The sequence below is a fragment of the Dendropsophus ebraccatus genome, chromosome 10 (genome assembly GCF_027789765.1).
Source record: "Dendropsophus ebraccatus isolate aDenEbr1 chromosome 10, aDenEbr1.pat, whole genome shotgun sequence".
NCBI lineage: Eukaryota > Metazoa > Chordata > Amphibia > Anura > Hylidae > Dendropsophus > Dendropsophus ebraccatus.
The window spans coordinates 90,548,110-90,564,179 of NC_091463.1; the positions used below are offsets into that span (position 1 = coordinate 90,548,110).

General features: G+C 42.2%; 1 protein-coding gene across 1 annotated transcript; it reads right to left on the reverse strand.

Moving 5' to 3' along the window:
• Positions 1-7,368: 7,368 nt before the first annotated feature.
• On the reverse strand, positions 7,369-11,973 carry LOC138766549 (olfactory receptor 8D1-like). Its single transcript, XM_069944139.1, has 3 exons — positions 11,910-11,973; positions 9,201-9,279; positions 7,369-8,320 (listed from the first exon to the last, which is right to left on the reverse strand). The coding sequence occupies exons 1-3, from the start codon at positions 11,971-11,973 to the stop codon at positions 7,369-7,371; spliced, it is 1,095 nt and encodes a 364-aa protein (XP_069800240.1).
• Positions 11,974-16,070: the final 4,097 nt, after the last annotated feature.

Below are 16,070 nucleotides of genomic sequence, written 5' to 3' on the forward strand. Positions count from 1 at the left end.
GGCATGAGATGGGACTTGTCTTTATTTGTGATGCGAGAATAGTATTTGATCGAATAGCTATTCGATCGAATAGTAATCTATTCGTGCTATTCGAATGCGTTCGAATGTTTGAACAAAAAATGCAATAAAAATTTGATTTGCCTCCTACCCTCCATGGCGCTTTTTTCCAGCCAATAAGCATGCAGGGGGGGGGGGGGGGGGGGGGGGGGGGAGGGACAGGCACTAGGAATAGGCAGGACTTAAAAAAAAAACCTCTAACTGTGATTGGCTGGCTAAACCATGTGACCTCCTGAATATAAGAATAGTGATTTCAGATTCTTGTCAGTTGCTGGTTGGAGCTAGAGAGGGACAGACTGTATACCAGGGAGAGAGAGCTTTTAGGTGAAGTTAGGTAGGAAGGGACCCCCAAAAACCCTTGTTAGGGCTAAAAGTATAAAAACCTTATATTTAGAAGCTGTTGTGAGACAGGCAGTGTGTTTAGAGATCTACTGATACAGCTGTATACTATGAGTGTAGGATAAAACCTTTTATCTTGCTACTACTCTGTTACAGGACGCAGTTGACCAGTCCCTTAATTTTATTATTGTAAAAACAATTAGATATCCGGTATATGGCTGTATACTGTGAGCGCAGGATAATACCTGTTATCTTGCTACTACTGATTTGTAGTTATCGTTCATTTTTGTTATTACGTTTTTTACACTGCACCTGACCTGATACGTACAGTACGTATATGCGTACTGCTAGACCGAAACGTACGCTTCTACTTCATACTTTCTACATTCATAATTTGTTCGTGAATCTTCGGCGTACACTTGGGAAAATTGGGATGTTGGCTCATCACTAGTGTTAGATGATTCCAGGCATACTTCCCCTGCTGTCCCTTATGCATCCAGAGGTGTTGGCATCATTTCCTGAGGTGTCATTGTGCACTTGGTGACCTCCTAGTGGTCGAATATTGATGTCCAGGTAAAAAGTATTTTTCTCCCATAGACAGGCCCGCTCCTGCCATGAGGCAGACTGAGGCTTCAGCCTCAGGCGGCAGCTCCTGTGTTCCTGCAGGGGGCGGCACAATCTTCTCTGCCACTGTCATTTTAGTGAAGTTTAACGTCACTAAAATGACAGCAGTCCCGACCCCTATCAGTGCTGAGTGCCTGGCCGCCCCCTGCCGCCCTCCCCAGGAACTGCCGGGCTTCGTCTCTCTGATGTGTGACGTCACCTGGCAGTCTTCCTGAGGATTGGGTAGGAGCCTGCACAGCCGGCCACAGCGGCTCCACATGCTGATCCCTCCTCCTCCCCAGTACTAGTGAGTATAACAACGAGAGAAAGGGGGGAGGCTGGTGGCTGAGGGTCATGATTGTTTGTAAGGGGGAAGGGGGAGGGTCTGGAGGGGGGTCCCGACAATTGGGGGTGGGGGAGCAGGTCTCAGACCCAGGAGGGAGCCATGTGCCAGGTCTGTAGCTCTGGGATTACAACTGTGTGGTGCTCTGTGTGGATGTGTGAGCTACAGGCAGTGCAGTGTGCTTATAGGAGAGTGTGCACACTGAAGAAAGCACATAATCCGTCTTTGTGACAACAGACTGATAATAGCAGCAAACACAAGACTCGGCTCCTCCAGCAAGTTGTATCCTGTCAGTGTGTGCTCCCCCTCCTCCTGCCTGTGCTGGACCCCAGCCCCTTCATTACTATAGTGTACAGACTGGGGCATAGTGCTGGAGGTGGTGGTATATAGCAGCACATGTGATATATACTGTATATGTACTCTGGGGCATAGTGCTGGAGGTGGTGGTATATACTGTATATGTACACTGGGGCATAGTGCTGGAGGTGGTGGAATATACTGTATATGTACAGACTGGGGCATAGTGCTGGAGGTGGTGGTATATAGCAGCACATGTGATATATACTGTATATGTACAGACTGGGGCATAGTGCTGGAGGTGGTGGTATATAGCAGCACATGTGATATATACTGTATATGTACTCTGGGGCATAGTGCTGGAGGTGGTGGTATATACTGTATATGTACACTGGGGCATAGTGCTGGAGGTGGTGGTATATAGCAGCACATGTGATATATACTGTATATGTACAGACTGGGGCATAGTGCTGGAGGTGGTGGTATATAGCAGCACATGTGATATATACTGTATATGTACAGACTGGGGCATAGTGCTGGAGGTGGTGGTATATACTGTATATGTACACTGGGGCATAGTGCTGGAGGTGGTGGTATATACTGTATATGTACACTGGGGCATAGTGCTGGAGGTGGTAGTATATAGCAGCACATGTGATATATACTGTATATGTACACTGGGGCATAGTGCTGGAGGTGGTGGTATATAGCAGCACATGTGATATATACTGTATATGTACACTGGGGCATAGTGCTGGAGGTGGTGGTATATAGCAGCACATGTGATATATACTGTATATGTACACTGGGGCATAGTGCTGGAGGTGGTGGTATATAGCAGCACATGTGATATATACTGTATATGTACACTGGGGCATAGTGCTGGAGGTGGTGGTATATAGCAGCACATGTGATATATACTGTATATGTACTCTGGGGCATAGTGTACATGTATATCCACTTGTGCTGCTATATATCACCTGAGAAGCTGAGGTGTGTATGATGAGGTCCTGCAACAGCTGAGGTGTGTATGATGAGGTCCTGCAGCAGCTGAGGTGTGTATGATGAGGTTCTGCAGCAGCTGAGGTGTGTATGATGAGGTTCTGCAGCAGCTGAGGTGTAGTATGAGGTCCTGCAGCAGATTGGGTGTAGTATGAGGTCCTGCAGCAGATTGGGTGTAGTATGATGTTCTGCAGCAGCTGAGGTGTATTATGATGTTCTGCCGCAGATGGGGTGTATGATGAGGTTCTGCAGACCTTTATTTTTTTTGCCTCAGGCAGCAGAAAAGCTAGAAACGGCCCTGCCCATAGACTATAATGGGATTCGTTATTCGTTCGAATATACTTATATCGGGGGCTATTCGAATCGAATTTCGAATTTTTAAATATTTCACTATTCGCTCATCTCTAGTCTTTATGCTCCGCCCAATCCAAGGAACTAGATATACAAGAGGAGGAAGAAGGCAGCAGCCATAGCCAATAATAGGGTATTCCCACTTCCCACTTCCAATAGGCTACTAATTTGTAGTCACAGATCGCAGTTCTAATGGAACTGTGCTAATAAGGAAAAGAGGAAAATAAAGAGCAGGCAGGCATCACCTATAGGCATTGATTTACATATTGGGTGAGATTTATCAAGGAATCTTACAGTAGGGATGTTCTTTATTGCCCAGAGCAACCAATCACAGCTCAGCTTTCAAATATTCACGGTAAAATGAAAGCTAAGTGTTGACTGGTTGCTCTGAGCAGTAAGGAACATTCCCACCATAAGACTGTGCGATACTTGACTAGATCTTTAGAGAGTGGGAGAAATAAGAACACAACTAAAGGTCCAATGAGACAAAGTGAATTTTAACTATAAACGATCGCAAACCTGAAATCGTTCCCAATATTACACAGAGGGATAGTCGTTAGTTACGATCGTTTACTCCATCTGATCCCAGCAAATGAAGGAATGATGTGGAATAATGGTACGTTTACACGGAACGATAATTCGCCCGATCGTACGATTAACGATGTCGAAGTGACAATGTGTTTTTCATTACGATCAGCGTTTAGACGGTGTGATATATCATACAGAAAATTTGTTTTGCGATCGTTTTGCCATCGCTTAAGCCCATCTCACACATAGGGTATATCGGTGAACGACTGTTTACACGGAACGATCTGCAAATTTTTTGCGAACGATCAACGACGATTTGAGAACTTGTTGAAAGATCAAAATGAACGATTTATCGCTCTTCGCTTGATCGTTCGCAGCGTTTACACGTACGATTACCGTTAGAATTCGATCGTTATCATGCGAATTTGCACGATAATCGTTCCGTGTAAACGCAGCATTACACTGAACGATTAGTGAACAAATGCGAAAATACAACAAACGAATAACAATGACTTTGGTATCGGCACCAAATAAACGATTTCTCGTTGGTCAGTTGATCGTTGCCTGAAATGACACAAAATGACTATCATTTAAATTCGAACAGTTGTTCACACAAAATAATCACCCTATGTAATAGGGCCCTTAGGGTCTTATTCCACCGGACGATTATCGTTCAAATTATCGTTAAACCGAACGAAAAATTGTTGATCGCTTTATAAGACCTGGACCTTTTTTTATTGCTGCTCGTTCGCAAAACGTTCGCATTGAATAAGACGTCATTCGGTCGTTCGCAGTAGATATGAACGCAATAGCGAAGAAATAGAGAAGAAAAAAACGATCGCAAATACGATCATAAGTAACGATTATCGTTCCATTGAAATGAGTGAACGTTTTCAGGTCTTTTGCAATAGCGGTCGTTTGAGATTGTTAATCGTTAACGATTATGCGAACGATAATCGTCCGGTGGAATAGGGCCCTCACTCTCTTTGCTGTGGTCGTCTGTAGACACGTCTGTAGATTGGGGGGAGCTCTGGTAAAATAAAAGCTGAGCTATGATTGGTTGTTATGAACAACAAAGGACAAAGTCCTTATACTAGATTGCTTAATACATTTTCTTAGCCTTAAAGGGGCACTGTCCCTTTTTTATATATTTATTTTTAAACAAATCAAAAGGAGTTGTGTCTGCAAGAAGCTTTGTAATATACATGTTTAATTTTTCTCTTATGTTTTCTATATTGTAATCAACCTTAACCCCTTAAGGTCAAAGCCAATTTTCGTTTTTGCGCTTTTGCTTTTCCCATTTTATGTTTAAAAGTCCATAGCGCTTGCATTTTTTCACCTAGAGACTTATATGAGCGCTTATTTTTTGCGAAACCAATTGTACTTTGCAATTACAGGCATAATTTTTCCATAAAATATGTTGTGAAACCGGAAAAAAATCATTTGCACTGTCAAATTGAAAAAAAAAACGAATTTGTTTTGATTTCGGGGAGTTTTGCATTTACGCCGTTCGCCCTATGGTAAAACTGACTTGTTATGCATGTTCCTCAAGTCGTTACGATTACTATGATATATAACATGTATAACTTATATTGTATCTGATGACCTGTAAAAAATTCAAACCATTGTTAACAAATATATGTCACTTAAAATCGCTCCATTCCCAGGCTTATAGCGCTTTTATCCTTTGGTCTATGGGGCTGTGTGAGGTGTCAGTTTTTTTCTACCGGTACCTTGATTGCGCATATACGACTTTTTGATCGCTTTTTATTACATTTTTTCTGGATTTGATGCGACCAAAAATGCGCAATTTTGCACTTTGGGATTTTTTTGCGCTTACGCCGTTTACCGTGCGAGATCAGGAATGTGATAAATTAATAGTTCGGGCGATTACGTGTGCGGTGATACTAAATATGTTTATTAATTTATTTATTTATTAATTTATTTTATAAAATGGGAAAAGGGGGGTGATTTGGACTTTTATTAGGGGAGGGGATTTTTTATTAATAAAAACACTTTTTTACTTTTTTTTTACATACACTAGAAGCCCCCCTGGGGGGCTTGTATATACATAGCACTGATCTCTCATAGAGATCAATGCTGTGTATATACACAGCAAAGATCCATTAGATCGGTCATAGATTGCTATGGCCTGCTTCAGGCCACAGCAATCTATTGCCGAGCCGGGATCAGCATCATTCCGACGCTGAGGCCCGGCACGGGCAGAAGAACGGATCTCCCCCCCGCGATCGCATCGCGGGGGGGAGATCCGTGCCACTAGACACCAGGGATGCACGGAGGAATGCACTTCAATGCAGCTGTCAGGTTTGACAGCTGCATTGAAGGGCTTAATTAGCCGGCGCGGCAACGGGACCAGCGCCGGCTAATAGAGGCACTGCCCGGCTGCAGATTGCAGCCGGGATCGGTGCCATTCAGAGCGGGGTCCCGGCGGGACTCTGAACACCCTCTGCGGCACCATGACGTATCAGATACGTCATGGGTCGCTAAGGGGTTAAACTTGTGGCCATTAGGTACCTCCCTTTTCTCAGTCTGCAGACGATCTGTGTTTTTTTCTCTTTTCAAAAAAAGAGACTGAACAGAAGTGGTTGTCCTGGCATAACAGTGAGTTTGTGCAGCTTGGAATGAGAGTGTGTGTGTGATAGTGTGAGCTATATACTATTTTTTACAGGTGTAAGCGATTGTCCTTCTGGCATGGTGATTGCCCGTTATGAAAGTTTTTACTTTATCTTTCTTACCTGTTTGGTGTTGTTATGGTGGCGGCCGCGGCATGCTGCGGCCGCGCTGTGGCCCCCGATCCCCTCTCACCTCCTGCTGTGGCCGGTCTGCCACCCCTGGCCGCAGCTGTTCTGCATCCTCCACCCGCTCTCTCTCCGGCGCACGTGTCCCCAGCTCCTAGGGCGTGTGCGCGCCATCTCTGCTTCAATTTAAAGGCACAGTACATCCCTTATTGGTAGTTGCACCAATCACCTCCCATATAAAAGGACACTTTTCCCTGACCTTCCCTGGTGGAGCCTCTGCATGCTTCCCTTAGTGTGTGGCTCCAGCTCACGTTGTTCCTGCCCGTGTTTTCAGCTGTCTGTGCTTCCAGCTGTGAGTCCTGCTGTTATGCCGCTGTCTATCCACGTGATTCCTGCTGCACCTCGCTTGCCGTCGTGAGCAAGCCCAGCCAGGGGTTGCGACCTGGGGGTCGCCTGCCGCAGCAAGTCCATCCCGCTTTGCTGAGGGCACTGGTGAAGACCAGCGGCCTGTTCGAATCCGCTCCATGGTGTGGTTATGTCAGCGCTAGCAGTGGTTCAACGGATCCGCGACTCCAGTCGTTACAGGTGTTGACAGCAACATTTCTTGTTACAATGTTTTTACCTAAATGGTCTTTCTCAAGTATAATTGTAGCCACCCAATACATTTTTAGTTTATTCTTTTAGATGCTTAGCGCTTCCCCTTCCTCCAGGGTATTAAAAAGGATACAACCCCAGATTATACGGGCCCGAGCACTTTACTTCATTACCCCTAGGTAGACAATATTGTGTATGAACTAAATATTTATTTCACCAATAAATTCTCTTTTTCACTGCATCCTAAACTGTCGGCCACGTTTGTCAACTTCCTCTTAGTTTTCCTTTCTCGATGAAGGAAATGTCAAAAATAAAAAGAAGAGTAAAACATAAAACCAGCAATTTTTTTTATTATAGTGAAAATCAAATAGTTGTTAGTGAACATAATAATAATGGGGTCTCCATAGCAAAACTCTGTATAGAAACTCTCTGCTAGTCCACCCCTTAATAACATTGAATAGGATTTCAATTTGCAGTGGCAGAACACTATAATCTTCACATGATTTTAACATTGTCCAGGCTCTTTCTCAAAGCTTTTTTCACATCTTTATTTTTAAGGCAGTAGATCATTGGGTTGAGTAAAGGGACGATGGCCGTGTTAAACAAAGCAAAAAGTTTCTTGAACTGCAAGGTGCTACTTAGGTTTGGGGTCAGATATTGTCCAAAAAGTGTCATGTATAGTAATATGATCACCGTGAGATGGGAGGAACATGTGTAGAAGGTCTTCAGTCTTCCTGAGGTGGTCCGTATCCTTAGTATGGAGTGTATTATAAATATGTAAGACACAAACATTAGAAGAAATGGCGTTATTATCATGGGGAATAGTCCTTCTATGAAGATGAGCGTTTGGATAAAAGTTGTGTCTTCACAAGAGATTCTTATCACCGGGATTATGTCACAGAAGAAGTGGTTGATCTCAAGAGTATAATAGCAAGAAAAACGGCATACTATCCCAAATGGAGGAAGAACTTCCACAAATCCCACAATCCAACAGGCAGCAGCCAATATTCCACACGTTCTAGTATTCATAAGCTGTTGGTATTGTAGAGGCTTACAGATGGCCACATACCGGTCATAACTCATGGCGGTCAATATAGACAGCTCATGACCTTGTAAAGAACCAAACATGTACATCTGCGCCATGCAAGCAAGAAAGGAAACACTGTTATCACCAGAGATGAAGTTTAAAAGGATCTTATGCAAAGTAACTGTAGAAAAACAGATGTCTACCACGGACAAGTTGCCCAGGAAGAAATACATGGGAGTGTGGAGACGAGGGTCCCTACAAGCAATGAGAATGGTCGCGTTACCAGATATGGTGGTGATGTAAATCAGGAGAACCAGAAGGAAGATCAGAAGCTGCAGGTGGGGGTCATCCGATATCCCCTTAATGATAAAATATCTGATTGATGTCTGGTTTATTTGCATTGTGGCCAAGATCAGGTATCTGAAAGAAAAGTTACATTAATATATTTATACGGACAAAAAGAGAAAGGAGCGATGCACCTCACACCTATGGCTGACACTAATGCCGCTCGGCTACATTTAAAAACCAATGCCAGGATGTTGGTATATAATTTGATCAAACCATATTGCCTCATGTACCACGTGCCGGTCTCTGATCCCTAACCAAAACAACACTGTGCCGGTCAGTGGACACAAACCCGGGAAAGCGAACGCAAGCAGGGAAGGGAGGCCTGCAATCCCAATGTCACAGGACCACACCCCAAGGGCCCCTCCAAACCCAGCAGGTGCCGCCGTGGCAACAAGCAACAAGTGACCACCAAGCAACACAAGTGTGAACATCGTCTTACTACTCACCATTGCTCTTTCAGGTAGAATAGGAAGAATAGGAGGTACTTGCCATGTGTGCACAGGTGCTTCCTGCTAATTGGAGTCACATGGGTCTTACCAGGAGGAGTGCAAGCCACTCAGAAAAGGGAGACAAGTAAAATACGGACAAAAAGAGAAAGGAGCTTTATAAAAAGAGAAAGGAGGTTTTTAAATGTAGCCGAGTGTCAGCCATAGGTGTGAGGTGTTGCAGCTCCATTCTCTTTTTGTCCGTATTAATATATTTATACTGAAGTATACATCATTAGTTCTTTAATTCATGCTCCCTGACATTACGGATTGCTTATAGGCTTTAGAATTTAGTTATACCAGGAGAAATGAGCTGGTAGAGTAGATCAACAGCAGGATCCCAGTAATTATTATCCAAAAGGTTCCCCCAGGAACTAAGGACACAGGCTACTTTACCCATATGAGGCCTTGGTCAATAAAGGCAACATTTTTAGATTCTCAAGATTTTATGGAAGTCCCCCTGTTACCTCATTGGAACCTCCTTGATAAGATCAGATAGTCTCAATGGTTTACCATGGAAACTAGGGTAAAACAATGGCTCATCATCTACCATAAATAAACAAAAACCAGATATACAGTATAAATACAAATTCTGAAAAAAATAATGGTGCAACTGTTGCTCATACAGAAATTACATGTACTGTTCCTCAAAATGGAACTAATAAAAGCTACAAAATACAAAACAACAACAATAAAAAGCAGGTGTTAACAGAGCTAAATTGACTCAAAAAATGATTATGGCTTTGGGAACTTGTAAGTGAATTTTTGCTTTGATGCATTTTAGCCTTTATTAATGAACATTCTAAAGCCTTATACAACTTTTCAGCCGTCAGAGTTTCAATTGGCGTAATATAGAGCTTCAAATCTCCTGCATAGCCAAAAAGATGTAATTGTAGAGTTACAATTCCTTAGGCTTTTGGTATGTCCATCTAGATTATGAGTGTATTACTGACAGACAATAACACCTTAAGGCTATGTTCACACTACGTAAAACTGCGGCCGTAGTTCTCGCCGCAGAACTACGGCCGTAGTTTTGAGGGGTGGAACATAGCCTTATTTTCAATGGGATCCCGGCCGGAGCGTACACACATCGTGCATTTAAATGTAAAAGCAGAATTTGTAACAAAAAAAAATGTAAATACAAAAATATTTCTTGACCAAAAAATTATTTTATTTTTCAAAATGGTTAAAAGAACATCATTTAGGGCAGCTCGGCAATGTGAACAACCCGAACAATACGGTAACACATTATGGAAACTACATTGCAAACAAGTAAAAAAATAAAAATAAAATAACAGCAATAGAATTTTTTGTTTTTGTTTTTTTTCGTTTTTTTCATCCCTCTTTAAAAAAGAATAAATAAAAGTTAATTTATACTTTTACACAAACTTCCATACGGCAAAATTAAAAAACAAAGTTATGAACTTCTATGGAAACTTTTTTATTATGAAATCTGCAACTATGCAAAACAAGACAAACATAAAAAGGGGGAAAAAACTATACATAATTAGTATCGAAATAAACAAATAATCAGTTGTATGTACAGCCCATGATGCCATTCAAGAACACAACGCATGCAGTATAAAACAAGCCCTAGTAAAGCTATGCTAATTGAAAAAAATAATAATTAATTGATATGGAAAAATGTAATTTATTTCTTTACTCATTTTCAAAATACAAAAAAAAAAAAAAATTCAAGTTAATAGTGTTTTTTAGAATTTCTTTTTGGCCTAAAAATTTTGTTAAATTTATTGTTATTATCTAGTTAGTTAGTAACACCAATAACCTGCACGATACCAATACACCATATAGTAAGCCACAATCTCTACTCTCATACGTCCAGTCGGCTCTCCCTACCTGATAATGTTTATTATATTGTAAGATTTGGATCAGTCCGGTGCTCTCTGTAGCCAGCTCTCTCTTCTGTAGTTAGCACTTAATCCAGCTGCTAATAAATATCCGCCTGTACATATAGTGTTCTTTATGTGATAACTGATCCCAGTAGATTACTCCTGGGTGACTAAACATCACATGCGTAATTGGTGATTTAAAATAAATTTTAGATAATTTTCATTTCTCATAATGAACACAAGTACTGTCTCCATTCTCCTGAGTGTGGAACAAAGCTTCCAAAGAAACCAGTCACACATTATCATTGAAGACGATTTCTCTGCTGTATTTTATGTGATTACAGGAACTATTCTGTGCTGATCAATTTCATACAAATATTTTTATAGTGTTAAATATTTTTTTATATTGAGTTCTAAATTTTGTTGAGTTACATAACATACCGGGCGGCTGCAGTCCCCACTAAGAGGGAGATTTATCATAAGGCTGCGTTCACACTACGTATATTTCAGTCAGTATATTTCAGTCAGTATTGTAACCAAAACCAGGAGTGGATTAAAAACACAGAAAGGCTCTGTTCACACAATGGTGAAATTGAGTGGATGGCCGCCATTTAATGGCAAATATTTGCTGTTATTTTAGAACAACGGCTGTTATATTGAAATAATGGCCGTTATTTACTGTTATATGGCGGCCATCCACTCAATTTCACCAGTGTGTGAACAGAGCCTTTCTGTGTTTTTAATCCACTCCTGGTTTTGGTTGCAATACTAACTGAAATATACTGACTGAAATATACATATAGTGACTGAAATATACATAGTGTGAACGCAGCCTTATAAAGGTGTAAAATAGTATTGTCTTATTTGCCCCTGGCAACCAATCAGATTCCACCTTTTTTTCAATGAGGAATGAAAAGTGGAATCTGATTGGTTGCTAGGGACAACTAAGACAATTCTACTTTACACCAGTTTGATAAATCTCCCAATACGTGTCCCAATTTTAGCAGCACTCCACCACAAACTTGATAGCAAATTTCCATTCTTATTAGTTGGCAAGACAGCTGTTCCCCCCACCCCCAGGCCCAGTGCAAGTTTCGACTGGCAGATCCTTGGGCCTGTGGTGATGTGCCCCCCAGTCTGTGCTGTTACTGTCCAAGGGGGGGGGGGGTTAATTTTTGACTCGGGCAGCTTGAGGAGACAGCAATCAACATCTACCACCCATCGAGTGTCAGCCACCGAATAGTGGCTGCTTCTTTACCTGCAGGATCGAAGTCAAGAAATACTATTTCTAATGTTAACTAACACAAGAATAATGACACCTCTTACTGGTTATAAGCTCCCACTCCATGCCCAGACTGGTTTGGTTAGAAGGATCTTCCCAACAGAGCATGACAATATAAAATATTATTACAGTCATTGACAAAAGTTTTGAGAATGACACAAATATTATATTTTCCCATGATCTGCTGCCCTCTGGTTTTTATGTGTGTCTGTCAGATGTTTTTATCACATACAGAAATATAATTTCATCATATTATTAGTAACAAAAGCTTATACTGACAGCTAGAATGAGTTACTGCAGCAAGTCAATATTTGCAGTGTTGACCCTTCTTTTTCAGGACCTCTGCAATTCTCCCTGGTTGCTCTCAATCAACTTCTGGAGCAAATCCTGACTGATAGCCGTCCATTCTTGCACAATCAGTGCTTGCATTTTGTCAGAATTGATGATTGACCACAAGTTCTCAATGGGATCAAGATCTGGGGAGTTTCCAGACCATGGACCCAAAATCTCTATGTTTTGTCTGGAAAAGGCATTGTTGATCACCAAACTGCTCTTGGACGGTTGGGAGAAGTTGCTCTTGGAGGACATTCTGGTACCATTCTTTATTCATGGCTGTGTTTTTATGCAAGACTGTGAGAGAGCCGATTCCCTTGGCTGAGAAGCAACCCCACACATGAATGGTTTCAGAATGCTTTACAGTTGGCAAGAGAAAAGACTGGTGGTAGCGCTCACCTTGTCTTCTCCAAATAAGCTGTTTTCCAGATGTCCCAAACAATCGGAATGGGGATTCATCAGAGAAAATGACTTTACCCCAGTCCTCAGCAGTCCACACCCTGTACCTTTTGCAGAATATCAGTCTGTCCCTGATGTTTTTTCTGGAGAGAAATGGCTTCTTTGCTGCCCTCCTTGAGACCAGGCCTTGCTCCAAGAGTCTCCGCCTCACGGTGTGTGCAGATGCCCTCACACCTGCCTGCTGCCGTTCCTGAGCAAGCTCTGCACTGCTGGTAGCCCGATCCTGCAGCTGAAACACTTTTAAGAGACGTCCTGGCGCTTGCTGGTCTTTCTTGGGCGCCCTGGAGCCTTTTTGGCAACAATGGAACCTCTCTCCTTGAAGTTCTTGATGATGCGATAGATTGTTGACTGAGGTGCAATCTTTCTAGCTGCGATACTCTTCCCTGTTAGGCCATTTTGTGCAGTGCAACGATGACTGCACGTGTTTCTTTAGAGATAACCATGGTTAACAGAAGAGAAACAATGATGCCAAGCACCAGCAACCTTTTAAAGTGTCCAGTGGTGTCATTCTTACTTAATCATGACAGACTGATCTCCAGCCCTGTCCTCATTAACACCCACACCTGTGTTAATGGAGCAATCACTGAAACAATGTTAGCTGGTCCTTTTAAGGCAGGGCTGCAATGATGTTGAAATGTGTTTTGGGGGATAAAATTCATTTTCTAGGCTAATATTGACTTTGCAAGTAATTGCTGTTAAGCTGATCACTCTTTATAACATTCTGGAGTATATGCAAATTGCCATTTTAAAGCAGTTTGAAGCAGTAGACTTTTCTGTGGAAGCATGCCACTATGAGCGGTATTCCTTTTGTTAAAACTTGACCAGCTGACATATCAATAACCTCCTCCTTCTTTGACTGCATAGTTTCATGGATCCTACTTATTCGGGCTACAGTAAGGTAGAACATCAAATAAGTCCTTCTTTACGGTTTAACCCTTAGAGGACCGGGCCAATTTAAATTTTTGCATTTTAGTTTTTTCCTCCTTGTGCTTAAAAGGCCATAGCACTTACATTTTTTCACCTAGAAACCCATCTGAGCCCTTATTTTTTGCACCACTAATTGCACTTTGCAATGACTGCAAAAGCAGTAAAAAAATTAAATGTGTGGTGAAATTTTTTATTTGGAGGGTTTTTGTTTTTACGCCGTTTGCCCTGGGGTAAAACTGACTTGTTATATATGTTTCTCAAGTCATTATGATTACAATAATATGTAACATGTCTCACTTTTATATTATCTGATGGCTTGTAAAAAATTCAAACCATTGTTAACAAATATATGTCACTTAAAATCGCTCCATTCCCAGGCTTATAGCGCTTTTATCCTTTTGTCTATGGGGCTGTGTCAGGTGTCATTTTTTGCGCCATGATGTGTACTTTCTATCGGTACCTTGATTGCACATATACGACTTTTTGATCACTTTTTTATTACAATTTTTCTGGATTTGATGCGACCAAAAATGCGCAATTTTGCATTTTGGGATTTTTTTGCGCTTACGGCGTGTACAGTGCGAGATCAGGAAGGTGATAAATTTATATTTTAGGTGATTACACACGCGATGATACCACACATGTTTATTTACTTTTATTAAAAACATGGGAAAAGGGGGGTGATTCTAACTTTTATTAGGGGAGGGGGCTTTTTACTAATAACATTTTTTTTTCTACACTTATACTAGAAGACCCTCAGTGATAAGGCTTTTTCCCTTTGGGGTTAGGGTTATTCCCCCCTGGGGTAAGCGTTATTCCATCTAGGGTTAGGGTTATTCCCCCTGGGGGACTTCTAGTATAAGTACACTGATCTCTCATTAATATCTATGCTGTATAGTTGTACTGCATAGATCAATGAGATGGGCACTCAATTGCTTTCGGCTGCTGCAGCCGAAAACTGCCGAGTGCCAAGCCAGTATCAGCTCCATTTCGGTGCAGACCCCAGTCGGATAAGGACACGATGATCGCCCCTCCGCGATCGCGTCGCGAGGGGGCAATCCCCCCACTAGACACCAGGAATGAGGCTGCATATAGTAATCAGATGCAGGTGTCAACTTTGACAGCTGCATCTGATTACTTAATTAGCGGGCACAGCGATTGGACCGTGCCTGCTAATAGCCGCAGTCCTGGGCTACAAGTGGCACCCGGGACTGCGGCGGTTCAGAGCGGGGCTGGCGTGCGGCCCCACTCTGAACAATCCTAGGTGGCCCAGGATGTACCTGTACGCCCAGGGTTGTCTAGGGGTTAACCCTTTAAGGACGGGGCCAATTTTCGTTTTTGCGTTTTTGTTTTTTCCTCTTTGTATTTAAAAGGCCATAGCACTTGCATTTTTCCACCTAGAAACCCACATGAGCCCTTATTTTTTGCGTCACTAATTGTACTTTGCAATGAAAGGCTGAATTTTTGCATTTGTACACTGCGAAACCAGAAAAAAATTCAAAGTGTAATGAGGTTGAAAAAAAAACAACGCATTTCTTTCATTTGGGGGGTATTTGTTTTTACGCCATTAGCCCTGGGGTAAAACTGACTTGTTGTGCATGTTCCTCAAGTCATTACGATTAAAACGATATATAACATGTATAACTTTTCTTTTATCTGATGGCCTGTAAAAAATTCAAACCATTGTTAACAAATATACGTTCCTTAAAATCGCTCCATTCCCAGGCTTATAGCGCTTTTATCCTTTGGTCTATGGGGCTGTGTCAGGTGTCATTTTTTGCGCCATGATGTTTACTTTCTATCGGTACCTTGATTGCGCATATGCGACTTTTTGATCGCTTTTTGTTAAATTTTTTCCCCTGTATTTGATGCGACCAAAAATGCGCAATTTTGCACTTTGGGACTTTTTATGCGCTTACGCCGTTTACCATGCGAGATCAGTAATGTGATTAATTAATAGTTCGGGCGATTATGCACGCGGCCATAGCAAACATATTGATTTATTTACTTTTATTTAAAAAATGGGAAAAGGGGGGTGATTCAAACTTTTATTAGGGGAGGGGGCTTTTTACTAATAACAATACTTTTTTTTTCTTTTTACGCATATACTAGAAGCCCCCCTGGGGGACTTCTAGTATATACACTTTGATCTCTCATTGAGATCTTTGCTGTATACTTATACAGCAAAGATCAATTAGATCGGCACTCGTTTGCTTTCGGCTGCTGTAGCCGAAAACAAACGAGTGCCGAGCCGGGGTCAGCGCCATCTTGGAGCGTACCCCGGCCGGCACCACACACGGAGACATCGTCCCGGAGGAGCGATCTCCCCCACTAGACACCAGGGAACGGCTGCCTCCGGTGTTAACTTTGACAGCTGCCTCAGATTACCTGATTGGCGGGCACGGTCATCAGACCGTGCCCGCTAATAGCCGCGACCCCATGCTACACGCGGCACCTGGGATCGCGGCAGTTCAGAGCGGGATCGC